Consider the following 13,006-nt stretch of genomic DNA (forward strand, 5'->3'; position numbering starts at 1 on the left):
TCCATCTTTGGAAGCTGCAGGTTCTCACCATCCCCTGCCACGTGGGTGCTGAAGCAGAGGGCAGTGCAGGTACCTGCACAAACACCTCCATCTGCTCAGGGTTGCTCAGTGCCCTCCCTAAGCTGGAAGTGAGGTTTATTAATGATGGAATAAACCTCACCCAAGGAGCCCCCTGCTTCACCAAGATTGCTTTACTCTCCCTGGCACACACCACCAGACCCAAATTTTGGTAGAGTTGCCCCTTTTTCTGGTGGCTCTGGTCACCCAGAGCTGGGCTTAGCACCATGACTGCCTCCCCTGAGAGCCCCCTCTGCTCCATGAGGAGGCATTCCCACCTCTCCGTGTCCCTGCTTCAGGCACGGGCTGTGTCCATCCCACGTGCTGCAGCCCACAGGGTGAAACCTTTGTGTTCAGGATTGTAACTGGCAAAAGCATTTTTTGCTTCCTTATCAGCACTCAGAAGCTGAGCGTGTCGACCTTCAGAGCCAAACATGGAAAACTCGGGTTGTGCTGTGTTTAAAATAACTTTTCCTGTTTACAGACTTTCACAATAACATCATTAAAATAGAAAATAGTAATAATAATAATAAAAATAAAAATAACTCCTCGGTTATGATCGCTTTACATAAAGGGAGGCTGGAGCACAGGGTTGGTCAAATACTTCCCCGAGTCATTGCCAGGCTGCAGAGCCAGGGTTTCCTCCCTCCTCATCCTCCTCAGGGCTGCCTGGGTTGTCCCAGGGCACTAAAAATCCCCATCAAGGGTTGGGGTTTTTCCTTAACCGAGACATAAATTCCAAGTCCTGACAGTCAGAAATGAAACCCCCAGTGTTGCATTCATTGGTTTTGTGTTTAGTCACTTTTTTTAATAATCAAACCAGATAAAATTACTAAAAAAATGAAATTCACAGACAAGAAATACTTTAATTAAATATTGTGTAAAATGAACATTTTTTTATACAGTTAAATATATGAAAAAATGTACAGATAAAACAATCTTATTGTAGGGTCTTTAACAGTAAAATCTACCATTTAGTGAAGCTTTTTTTCCGTCTGGAGACAATGAAGCAATGAGTGCATTGACTAAGTAATCTAAAACACAAACAGGTTGCATTTATGAAGAAACTTGCAAACTTTCTTAACATGTACACGTGACCTCTTCTGCAGAGCAAAACCTCAGACAAAATATAACGGAGGCAATTCAGTTCCAAAGTGACTTCTCAGGCTTTTCCACTTAGCTAAGCCTTGGGTGGTATCACACAGGACATGCACGTGGCATTTTTCCCCTGTGGTACCCTGTATCGTTCTTGTTTGGTTTTTTTTTTTTTTTAAACCCTTTAATCAATGCTTTCCTAAAATGTGCATTTTATTTTTATTTATTTTTTGCACGGAAAAAAAAAAAAAAAAAAGAATCAACAAACAAACAAACAAACAAAAAGATGATCCCTCCTTTTTGGTTAAAACTTGAATTCTGCTGCAGTTTGCAACGTGTTTTGCAGTGCTGCGTTTGCAAACTATTTAGTGCAAAGTAAAAAAAAAAAAAAAAAAAATAGGAAAAAAAAATTAGATAAAAAACTCCAGGTGTCTCTATGGATTTGGCACTAAGAGCCAGGCTGTGCGACGGAGGTCGTTCCAGTTTAAAAAGTAGAGTCAGCTACAGGTCTGTTACAAAACAGTTCCATAAAAAAATCAAGAAACCTAAATAAACAAACCCCAAACATTTAAAAATTCTGTATGTTCCTGATTTTGTGTCTTTTTTAAACAGTGCAGTGCTGGGGAGAATGCAGAGTGCAGCAGAAAATCGACACATAAAGGAGTGATAGAATTCTACACCAGGTTTGTGCTTTTTTTTTTTTTGTTGTTTGGTTGGTTTTTTACACCAGAAATCATCCAAATGAAGTAGTGATTAACAATTGTGGTGTAAGCCTGTGAGAAAACAGCACAAAAGTTCTTGAAAGAAGTTCACTTTTAAGGCATCAGAGAAGTTAATGTGGCAAACGTTTTAATTAAAACATCAGAAGTGAATTTATTTTAAACTTTAGGCCTCTGAATTTTTCCAGTAAACACAGTTCAGCTATGTGGCAAAGTCATGGGTGGCAGCTAAAAATGACTTTTTACAATCTTGTAAAAAAAAAAAAAAAGAAAAAAAAAAAGAAAGGAAAAACTAAAAAAAAAAATGGAAAAAAAAAAAAGAAAAAAAGAATAAGTCCAACCACAAAATAGATTAAATAGATTCATCTTTTTCGTGGCTGTATCACATGCACATATTCTACTAGTATTCATTACAGCCATGTGGCACAATTCTGATTTGACTATACAACAAACAACTTCTTTTTCAAAATTATTTGTTCTGATAACTTAAAAATAATACAAAAATAAACAATGAATTTGACTTTTCCTCAAAAACTTAAAAAAAAAAAAAAATAGGATGAAAAGTCTAAATAATAGCAACTTTATGCAGTACAAATGAAATGTACGGACACTAATTTATTTAAAAGAAAAACATGAAGGCAACGTTCTTGGCTTAATGCTATTCTCAGCATCACAATACCAGGCCAGGACAAAAACCAATACACACAAGAAAATGAAAAAAAAAAAAAAAAAAAAAAAAAAAAAGAAAAAAAAAAGAAAAGCAATATACAAAATTTCAAAGATAAATACAATATTTATAGTTGATATGTTACAAAATAAATTCCCTTAGTGACTGCAAGTGTTTATGTGAAAGAAAGTGTTGCAATGAATAAGACTATTTTATTCCTTATTGGCTTCATAAGGAATAAAATTTGCTTTTCTAAATATTGAAGTGGATCTGAAAAAAATTCAAGACAAGTGTATAAATATTTAGCTACAACTTTGGCAAAATCACAAAAGTCTACAATTTTATAACCACATACAAAACACATTAGGGAAGAAGGATCTAGAAGTCAAAAGGACAATTTTCTGGTACAAGAAACATAGACTTCACAGTAGCCTAAGAATGCAATAGTATACAGTGCTAGCAAAAGTTGAAAAAATGTTGCAGGTCACACTTGCTTAACAGGAAGCTCTAGCAGTGGAAGTATATTTTTTTTTTTTAACCAACAGACAGTAGCAATTTTTTTTTTTTCTCTGTCAGTGTGCTTGTTGAAGGCAAGAGAATTCAATATCAAAGTTACAATTTCTAACTACAATAAGTTACAAAGTTCCATTTCATTAAGATGAAGTTAAGCAATGATAAACCCTCCCCTGCCCGCCCCCGCGCCCCGGTTTTTTCATTTCTAATCATATATTCATCCTTTTCTTTTTTTTTTTTTTTCTTTTTTTTTTTTTTAACGTTTTGTATGTTTTTTTTCCAGTTTGATGGCTCATAACCTCCTTGGCCCCCTTTTTTTCCACCACAAAAAAATATTTCACATTATAGAGATACACAACCATTGTGAATCTAGTTATGAGTACAGAAAAATGTTCGGAGGCATTTTTCATCAGTGTTTCATGATAATCAAAATGGTGCATCCACAAAGTTTCTCCCAACACATAGCAAGTACTAGACATAGCCAAGACGTAATCAGAAACTTTATACAAAATAGGCGTCGCTTTTTCCTTATTCTTCAGGACTGAGAAATGTGAAAATATGAGAAAAATTCAGTCAATAAAATGGAATTGTTCATGAAGAAGTAGGTTGTCTGCATGTAGATTCTTAATAGTTTAAATAAAATCTTTAAACAAAGTCTTTTTTTTTTTTTTCCTTTTCTCTTTTTTTTTTTTTTTAATTTTTTTTTTTTTTTTGTTCTTGTAGCATTTCAATCTGTTGCTGATTCTTTGTGTGTGTGAAGAGACTGTTTCCATCAGCATGTCTCAATATACTAAACTTGTCCCCTAAGCCCATCCTCTGAAGCTTGGTGCTACGGTAGGTAAACAAAAGTGACTTTACATTGGCGGGACTACAAGCCCGGACATAGCTAAAAGAAAAAGAGAAGAAAAAAAACAAATGATCAGGTGTTATTAGCACGCTCGGGTAAGGCACATCTGGCTCACACACCCCACCATGCTCAGGACCCAGCAGGGGGGTGTGAGCCCAGGACCCTCCACTCCACACCCCAGCGTCCTCTAACCGAGGGACCACAAACTCGCGCTCTCCACGGGGCCCCGCGGTTCTGAGGAGGCTCCCGGGGGGATTTGTGCCCAGGGCATTCTCATGGCATCACTCCCAGCCAGGCTGCTGGCAGCTGAGGGACACCATGGTCACTCCTGGTCACCTCAGGCATCCTGCAGGGATGTCCCCACACCAACCACCATTCCACGGGCAAGCAGCCTGTTCCCACAGTTGTATTTCTGTGGACTCTCAAGCCAAGGACTCTCAAAGACCAAAGCCAAGCACTCAGGACCCACTCTCAACTCTGGAGACCAAGCCCCACAAACAGGTATGAGATCAGAACCCCTGACCGACCACCTCCTTGTTTTTTAACAGCTAAAGACTGAGACAGCCACAATTACTGCTTTTTTCCCTAGTTAACTCTTTGGTACAAACATAATGTAGCCTTTAATTTTAGTGTTGTTTAATTTTTGCCATAACGGTATTTCTCATTAATGTATGTACAACAGATATTAATAAATCTGTTCGTGTAGTGATGTGAACTTCAATTTCTCAGTTCATTAATTTCAACAATATTAATTTGTTTCAGATCTCGCCGTTCCGGTTTGGGGAGCTGGGTCCATGCACACGTCCTACGTGACACAACCTCCTCCCAGCAGCCTGGTGTGGTCTGCACCTCCAGGACTGAGCCCACAGCTGCCACCTGAGCAGCTCCCGTCCCCACAGGAGCCAGAGGCAGCTGGGTATGCTGGTGGGAAGGATTTCCATGGTAATATTATCTCTTGAAAACATATCTCAGGTGATGCTCTTGAAACAGGTTCAAGCTTTCCAACTTTGCTACTTTTTTCCCCCCAGTTTAGACATCTCTGTATTCACACGGTTTGTAACAGTTCATGGTTTAAATCTGAACAGCAAATTGGTTATGAAACCTAACTGGAGAACGGTGCCTCTGTTGGCACACACCCTTTCTACCCAAAAGATTTAAACTCTGTGTCATCAGCCACCAAATGTCTGGAGTGTTCAGGCAGCAGGAAGCCTGGCACCACAGCAGGAAGCCCCAGAGGGATTTGGTTCCATGGGTGAAGCTGAACTGGGGGGCACAGGAACTCATCTTGAGCTCCTTAGACACCTCAGGTCAACCCAAAATACAGGGGCTCCCATCTTTTGTAGCTCAGGCTGAGCAAGGTGAGGGTGCTCTGTGGAGAGGTGGGGGGGAGATGGAGAGATGGAGATGGAGAAGCTCTGTCCCAGAGCCAGCACCAGACGTGCTCCACCAGCTTAACAAGGAGCAGAGGTCCAGGGCTGATCCAGGTATTTGTTTCTTCAGAGACCAATTCAGCAGGGAAAAAAAAAAAAAAATCCAGATTTTTCTTCCAGAGGTTGTGTGCATAAATATCTTCAGAAATACTTTGTTATTTGGTGCTCACGCCCTGAACATCTTCATCACACGTCTGGTGAAAGCTCATGTTTGCTTTCCACTGTGTGAAAATGTAGGTTGTCTGCTGCATGCTTTTTGGGGTGGGGGGAAGGTCTGGATTCTCTAATTTAAGTGATTTAGCCATTTTTGTTGAAATTAGTCTTTTCGGGGTTTTTTCTTTAAATTCTATGGCACAGTGTGGGTTGGGGGGTGCAAAATTGAAGCTCTGGACATTTGTTTCACTGTTCATTTTACTGGCAGCGTTTGACAGTTGTGAATTCCTGCACTACCTTTCCTGCTGTGCAAATTGGTACCAAATGTCTTCTCCAAGAAAAATGGGGTGGCTAATTTTTTAATAATAATTTTAATGCTTTCTTCCAGGGGAACACCAGAAAATGAGGCAGGATGCAATTTTAAAAGAATATCGAGACCCTTTAGCTCTGCGTTATGAGCATAAATCTTAACCAGAGTGTGAGATCTTTCACAATCTATAAAAAAGCAAATTACAGTGGAAAACTGAATTTTGAACTGTTAAATATACAGTGCTTTCTCACTGAAAACCAAAAAATTATTTTATACCTTATAGATCTATGGTTTGAAACAGGAAAAAGCCCTCTGCCCTAAGGAACCCAAACACTGGCATTCTGCTCCTTTTTATCCTTAAAAATAACATGTAAGTACTTAACTTTCTGATCATGGTCCGGGCAGTGGAAGTCATACAGAGCTAACACGATTGTGGCTTTTTGGATAATGCCCTTTTTTCTGTAGTCTTACTCCTAGGAGTGAGTCGTGGCTGTAGGACAGCAGAGAGAGGGGTTTCTCCTCTGTGAGCTGCTGCTGCTTCTGAGGTTTGGCCCTAATCACATTCTCAGTTGGCTGAGGGTGGATGTGGAGCTGCCAGGGGCAGCAAGGAAGAGCTCCACATGTTCCCTCTGGTTGGCATCACCTGCACGCTGGCCTTGCTGAGATTTCCCCAGTTTTTCATCTTCTTTACTCTTCTTTTCTTCTCAACCGCTGTCTTGGGTCTCTTTAGGGTAAAAGTGAATCCTTTTGTTGGCTACAGACCCCTCCATGTTCACACTCTGGCATTAAAGCCCAGGATGGCTTTTTGGGGTCATGCTTTCTAGCAGCAAGATCTTGCTTCCAGTGTGGTGGGTTCAGGTGGTCCTGATGTTTCAGGTGATGTTCCCAAAAGCCCAAAGGTAGAGCAGCTCTACCTCTGCTTTATACTATCTTAGGAGACAAAACAGTCCATCTGAGGTCCAGATAGAGCTCCATAGTTCTGCTCCTGCTTCATCATCATAGATCTACCAGGAGCAGCTGTGAGGGCAGCTGGGTGAGGTGGGGTCAGCCTGGAGCCTTTGGTGGGCTCAGTTGGAGTTAGCAGCTTTGGTGGGAAAACATGGTGGTGCCTCTGCTGGGGTGATGAAGGAACTCACTAAGCTTATGCCAGATGCAGTTTGATTTTCTCCTCAGCCCAAGTGGACTTGAACCCACCTATTTTACCCATTGCTCAAGTCCCCCAGTTCTCAAAATACAAAGCATCTCCTCATGGTGCTGTGCTGCCTTGCATCAAGAATTCAAGTTTTTGTCACAGCCCTGGAACTTGGACCAGGAAGATGTTCTTGCTGTTTCTGTCAGTCATTTTGCTCAAGACAACCTGAGTCAGTTTAGCTGCTTCAGCTGGCTGAGGAGTCCAGCACAATTTTTGATTTTCGTTTCCCCCAGCACTTCTATTCATTTTCAGTTTGGCTGCTGAACCAAAACCTGAAGTTTCTGCAGATCCCTCCTTCTGGACACCTCCAAAAGGTTTCAGAGCACTCAGTAGGGCAGGGCCAGCTGGACAAGTCTCAGGGGCACCTAACCTGGAGCTTCCAGCAGTGCTGGGGAGATGCTGGACCTGGGGAGGGATGATGCCAGGTCCGCTGCCTGGATCTCAGCATCCCAAAACTGGGGATCTTTAACCCTTCAGTGCCTGTCTGAGCCTGGGAGAAGCTTAGTCCAGAGCAAGGTTGGGCCTCAGCCTAAGAGCTGACTTGATGGAATCTGTGTTGGTTGATGTGAAGGTGTCTGCTGGGATGTGTACAGAGGAAGTGTTTGTACCTGGGGATGAAGCTGTGTGGTTACTGGGGGCTTGGGGAGGTGCCAAGGGAGATGGAGTGCTTGGTGCCTGCTGGGAACTGCCCAGTCCTGCTGAGCACCCCTCTTTGCAGTAATCTAGTCCTTGAACACCTGACGGTAAGCCCCTTATTTACATACTGAAATCACAGAAATTTAAGTCATTTTTATTCAGATCTTTAAATAATTTTATATTTCAGACTAAAGCTGGATCAACAAGTTAAGGAGAATTTATATGGATATAAATTTCTGCTGTAGACTAGATACAAAATAGCTGTTCAGATCCAAAGCATGTTGCTTTTCTTTTACTTTACAATTTATTTATTTCATTTTTATTGTTCGTACTAGTGTATTTTTACAAAAAGAGGAAAGTAGGACACTGGATTACTTTATGGGTGGATAATCTTTTCTAAGCATATTGCTTATACCTGTTACAGTTTCCTACTTAGAGTAACAGAGCAAGGCTTCCACTAAAGACATATGCAGTGACAGAAATTGTTAATCTAATTATCCTCCTCTAACATTTATCCTACAATAAGATTTGTGTAGTTTGATCCTCAGCCTTTCATTGACCTGAGAGCACAACAAGCTCTCAGATGCTCCTTTGGGCCAAGAAGTTAATAACAACCTACAGAGCTGTCCATTTTGAGACCCTGGTCTGGAACGGGCAGGATTTTTTGGTGGGCAGGCAGTTCAGTGGGATTATGTCTCTCCAAAGTCCCCTAAGCTAGATAGCACAAACTGAGAGTGTCCAGAATTAGTTTGGCACATCAAAATGCTGTCTGTGAGTGCTCATCACATTATGGCCATCGTGGTGACACAGAGAATAAATAACACTGCACTACCTACATCTTAACTGAGAAGGTCAAGAGGAGTGAGGACCTCTGGGGTGAGAACATCTCCAACCCCTTCTGCTTCCCAGGGGAGCTGAAGTGCTTCAATTTACTCCACAGTGCAACAAGGCTCATGATTTGTAAATCAGAGGCAGGCAAATCTTCCCAACAATTCTAATGACAGTATCTTCTGAACCCTAAGATATGCCATAAAAAGGAAGACTCCTTTGTTCATGTTTTTATCCCTCCAGCAAACGCAGACTGTGTCGTCCTTCCTCCTGCCCCACTCCCAGCCAGTGACCGTGGCCATTCTGCAGCTGATTTATAAGTTGTTCCTTAGACTGCCCACACAGAATCACATGGATTAAAAAAATGCAGAAGCTCAAAATTAAAATTAAAGGTTGCCTGCCTTAATTAAAGTACTTCGTTATTGGCTTAGGGGAGGAACCACTCAAGTGCCCCAGTAAGAGGGGGAGTTGGGACCAACAGAAGGTGCAGAGTCCCTGCACAAGTCCCAGAGAGGGCTCATTCACCTGATTTACTCTGCTTTGAGGTATTTTACAATAAGTCTCACACCGTGTGTAAAGTGCAGAGAACGCTCCACGTTCTGCTGGTCCTAAACATCCATAGAAAAGTGTTCAGCAGATGTATAAACACCAGGAGTGCACAAAACCTCCCAGAAGCAACAGGGGATTCAGTCGGGCTTTAACATTTAAGGCACAAACTCCTAAGGGAAAATGCCAGAAATTCTAACAAAACCAGCTCTGTTTCCTCCTCTGGTGCAAGTATCAAACGTGAGCTAAGGTTTGCTTAAAATTTCCGCGTGCCCTTTGTGCTGCCCTGACTCTTCTCCTGCTTTTGCCTCACCAGGAAAGCACCGGAAAACCTGAAAACACAGTGAGGTACCAATCTCCAGAACAAACCACCAGGGCCTGAGTGTACCCACCGGAAAAAAAAAAAAAAAAACCCCAAAGAAAATGGAGAGAGATCCAGCTCACCTTGAAGTCCATTTCCATTTGCACTGGTGCAAGATGGTGGAGGAGAGGCTTGGGGCCTGACAACAGGAGCAAAGGCGCTCTTTTGTTTCACTGCAGAGATGACATTGGCAGGTGAGAATGAGAAAATGCCGTGTGTACTGCTACAGTTTGAAGGGAGGGTGACCGAAGAGGCTGCCATGGTAGGGCTTGACGGCACTACTGCAATAAAGCAAAAATAATCAGGACTCAGATTGAGGTTTTCACGGCAAACACGGAAAAAGAGAGTGATAGGGCCTTGCCTCTTAAAATATATATATATGTATATATATATAAAAAAAATATATATAAAAAAAAAAATAAATGAAATGCCTTGGCTTGGCCACTCTCTGGATAACAGGCAAACTCTTTTGTGTTGGACTTTTGTTTACAAATCGCGCAGTCCAATTTCTCTTTTTTTTTTTTTATTATTATTATTATTTTTAATTTTTTTTTTTTTCTTCTATCTGAGATTGTATTATGGCACAAACAGATCAATTTATTATATTCATTTTTACGTCCAGCCTCCAGAGTCACCCCTCCTTTTATCCAGTAGCTCACAAAGGTAGGAAATCAAAACAATGCAAGTACTTGATTTTTTTTTTTTTTTTTTTTTTTTTGTAGCAAATATGAATCTATATGATGATGTGTTACCAAAAATAGACACTTACTGCCATAAGGAGAGTTAGCTGAGGAGCCATTAAGAAATCCAGGGGAACCTGGTACACCTAGATTGGGCATGCCGGCATTGCCATATCCATTCATGCTATTGCTGACTGTGTTGTAATTGGACTGCTGAGGAGTACTGCTGGGAACATATCCTCGCGGGGAAACACTGCTTGTGTTGCGACTGTAACCTACTGTGTTAGAAACCCCCCCACCCCAAAAAGATAATGTTATTTTATAATGTAGACTTAGGGCTGGGGGGTTTCCTCATGCAGCATATATTACACACTTTTAATTGATTGCACAGCTCCGCTCTACGTTGTCTCTCGCTGCCCTATCAACTCTTGCAGTTTGAGATAACCTTATCACGCCAACCCTACTTAAATCATCTGCGAGCACTCTATGTTGTCTCTCCTCTTAGCACAGACAGCCAACAAAAGCTCTCTTCGATCCAGCTGTGTCAGGTGCCTTCACGTTTGTCTTTAGGAGCAATTATCAACAGGCTCGAGTCCCGCTTTGTACCAACACACTGAGTGAACTTTCAGCCTCTCCAGACCTTCAAATGCCAAAGCTGACAAGAAAAACTTTGTTGTTGTTGATGTTGTTGCTGTTGCAGAGATTTACTTTAAAAGGCTGTTTTGGGGTCTTCATTTTATGACTGGGATTTTTGTATCACCAGTGAGCTCGTCAGGAGTCGCCATCAGTGAAAACTAATTCGAGATCGAGTACAGAATTTTGTAAGGCTTATTAGCTTGGAAATGCATTAAAAGACAATCTTTGTAGAAGAGGAAACACAGCAGAGTCAGGATTTTAACAATTTGTTCCTATCTGAGCAATCAATTTAATAATTATGTTGCAAGCAAAAAAATATGGGTTTGTACATATCTAATAATCCTGTTTCCCTCCTTTCATTAGTATCAAAATTAATTTTGAATGCAATAGGCTACATGCATTTTCAATTACAACAGGTAAATTAAATCAGCTATTACTTTTATTAGTAACATATATGTCACACATGCCTACAAACGAAGTATTTTAAAATCACAGGCATCAAATTAGATTTATCCGTGTAAATATTCCAAAACCAAGTGGAGATACGTAGTCATAATTATTTTGTAATAAACACACGCGTATATCTGCTGTGAATAATAGCGATCTTTCTACGCTTCGCCTTTTTTTTTTTTTTTTTTTTTTATTATTATTTTTTCTTTTTCCCCACTGGAGGTGCTTTATGATAACAGCAAACGAAAGAACAGGAAGAATTAACGAGAAAGTTAAAGACAGCATTTCATTACAGGATCAGACACAGGGCTACGGGGAGGAGAAGAGGTGGAAGGCAGCGGTGGCAGCAGCCGGGATTAACGGGCACGGGCCAAAAGCAGTCAACACCGTGGAGGATTAAAACTCTTGAAACCCCACCTACCTTGGTCGTTGGCTTGTGATGTTTCGGAGACATTGACGGCGAGCTGGCTGCTGAAGGAGTTCACCCCCATCATGCCAGTGTGAGCAGGAGTGTTGGCGAGAGTGGGGATCTGGTTGTGGTTGCGGGGCACGCTGTACAACGCCTCAGCAATGTCGGCCGCTCGTTTCAGGATTATTTCCTACAAAAACATCAAAATCAGCTCCGAGCACCCAGAGGCTGAGGACTGGCACAAAAATAATTCCGGTAGCGTTAGAATTTACGGAAGAGATTCGTGTGGGTTTGTAGGGTGAGGGTGGTGGGGATTGTGCTGCTCGTTTCTGCTGAACAGTCTGTCCTCCCTCCTGCAGACCTCGACACGGCGAGTGTAAAGGAATCAAGAAGTGAACACAAAATTTACAGCTCGGTGCTGCCAGCCCTGTGCAAACCATCTGCACTCACTCCTTTCATCCAGGACAGTTAGAGGCTTTTCCAGCAGTTTGCAAAACACGGTATGTTTTCTATGCTCTGTTTAGCAGATTTCTTCAGGACTTCCCATTAGTCACTGTATATTTTGGCCCGAGTTCAAGGTTATTCTCTTGCCTTAATGATTGCTTATGCTTTTGGCACCTTGCACTTAATTGTCATTTCTGATGGGCAAACTAGCCGTGAGAGGAGAATGGGAAGATGAAGCTTTTCCCTCTGAGCATTGCATCACATCAGACTGCCCTCAAGGTGGCTGGCAAAGCCAGGCTGTGTACAAAAGGGATGCACTGATGCTCTGCCAGCTTTGCAAATAGCAGGTATTGATTTACACGTGTAGGCGTGTGCGGAAAGGCCGCGCCAGTGACCTACCTGGTTGTTATGGGGCATCCCATATAGGGCTTCCACAAGGTCTGCTGCTCTCTTAAGTAATACTTCCTATAGAAAAAAAAACAAACAAGCTGTGTTATGTTTCGTTAGATGCAGCTGTCGTTGGGGGAAGAAAAGAGAAGGGTGACAATGCTGGCAGCTCGCGGTGGCATCTACAATCATGAGGAACCCATAAAGTGGGTAAAATACATCACAAGCTATCCTGGTGCTCCTGCTATATTTAGGGGGTGTATTACAAAGATAGGAAGGCATTTTGTTGTGGAGGAAAATAACTGCTTGTGGTTTGAAGTCAAAGTTAGATAGGAGCCTAAAAATAATATTGCGTTTTGCATCCAGCTGTTCAATTGTGATTGACTAGAAAAGGTGTTTGCTGCTGTAGCTTGTAGCTCTAGTGCTGAATTAGTGAAATCAGTGCTTGAGGTTTAATGATGTAGTCTTATGGGTATTAAACAAACAAACACATGGTAGAGATATGAAAGGCACAGGCATCACATTTGGCTGTTAATTCCTAGCACTTTAGTGGTGAAGAACAATAAGTAATTTTCCATATCTTAATTAAACTGGCAGAGTCCTTAAAGACAACATCTCACCCCTAATTCATGCCCCAAATTTGCAA

General features: G+C 41.5%; 1 protein-coding gene and 1 long non-coding RNA gene across 20 annotated transcripts in view; one reads left to right on the forward strand and one right to left on the reverse strand.

Moving 5' to 3' along the window:
• Positions 1-795: 795 nt before the first annotated feature.
• The window catches only part of LOC139798698 (uncharacterized), a 16,471-nt gene continuing 4,260 nt past the window's right edge, over positions 796-13,006 (forward strand). Inside the window, exons 1-8 of the long non-coding RNA XR_011726920.1 lie at positions 796-1,835; positions 3,775-4,399; positions 4,661-4,814; positions 6,075-6,161; positions 9,310-9,548; positions 11,416-11,620; positions 11,889-12,029; positions 12,481-13,006. The exon at positions 12,481-13,006 is cut by the window's right edge and continues 4,260 nt beyond it. This is a non-coding gene — a long non-coding RNA (uncharacterized lncRNA). The remainder of the gene's footprint in view (positions 1,836-3,774; positions 4,400-4,660; positions 4,815-6,074; positions 6,162-9,309; positions 9,549-11,415; positions 11,621-11,888; positions 12,030-12,480) is intronic.
• Positions 3,615-13,006, reverse strand: part of EBF3 (EBF transcription factor 3) — a 123,471-nt gene continuing 114,079 nt past the window's right edge. For 8 of the 19 annotated variants that reach the window (XM_071749699.1, XM_071749688.1, XM_071749693.1 and 5 more), the window contains 5 exons: positions 12,373-12,438; positions 11,542-11,719; positions 10,124-10,312; positions 9,438-9,635; positions 3,615-3,937 (listed from right to left, as the gene is read on the reverse strand). In XM_071749699.1, coding sequence (XP_071605800.1) covers positions 3,906-3,937; positions 9,438-9,635; positions 10,124-10,312; positions 11,542-11,719; positions 12,373-12,438 — 663 coding nt within the window. In that variant the 3' untranslated portion in view covers positions 3,615-3,905. The remainder of the gene's footprint in view (positions 3,938-9,437; positions 9,636-10,123; positions 10,313-11,541; positions 11,720-12,372; positions 12,439-13,006) is intronic. The other 11 variants (XM_071749701.1, XM_071749705.1, XM_071749706.1 and 8 more) reach the window with 4 other exon arrangements.

The sequence above is a fragment of the Heliangelus exortis genome, chromosome 7 (genome assembly GCF_036169615.1).
Source record: "Heliangelus exortis chromosome 7, bHelExo1.hap1, whole genome shotgun sequence".
Taxonomy (NCBI): domain Eukaryota; kingdom Metazoa; phylum Chordata; class Aves; order Apodiformes; family Trochilidae; genus Heliangelus; species Heliangelus exortis.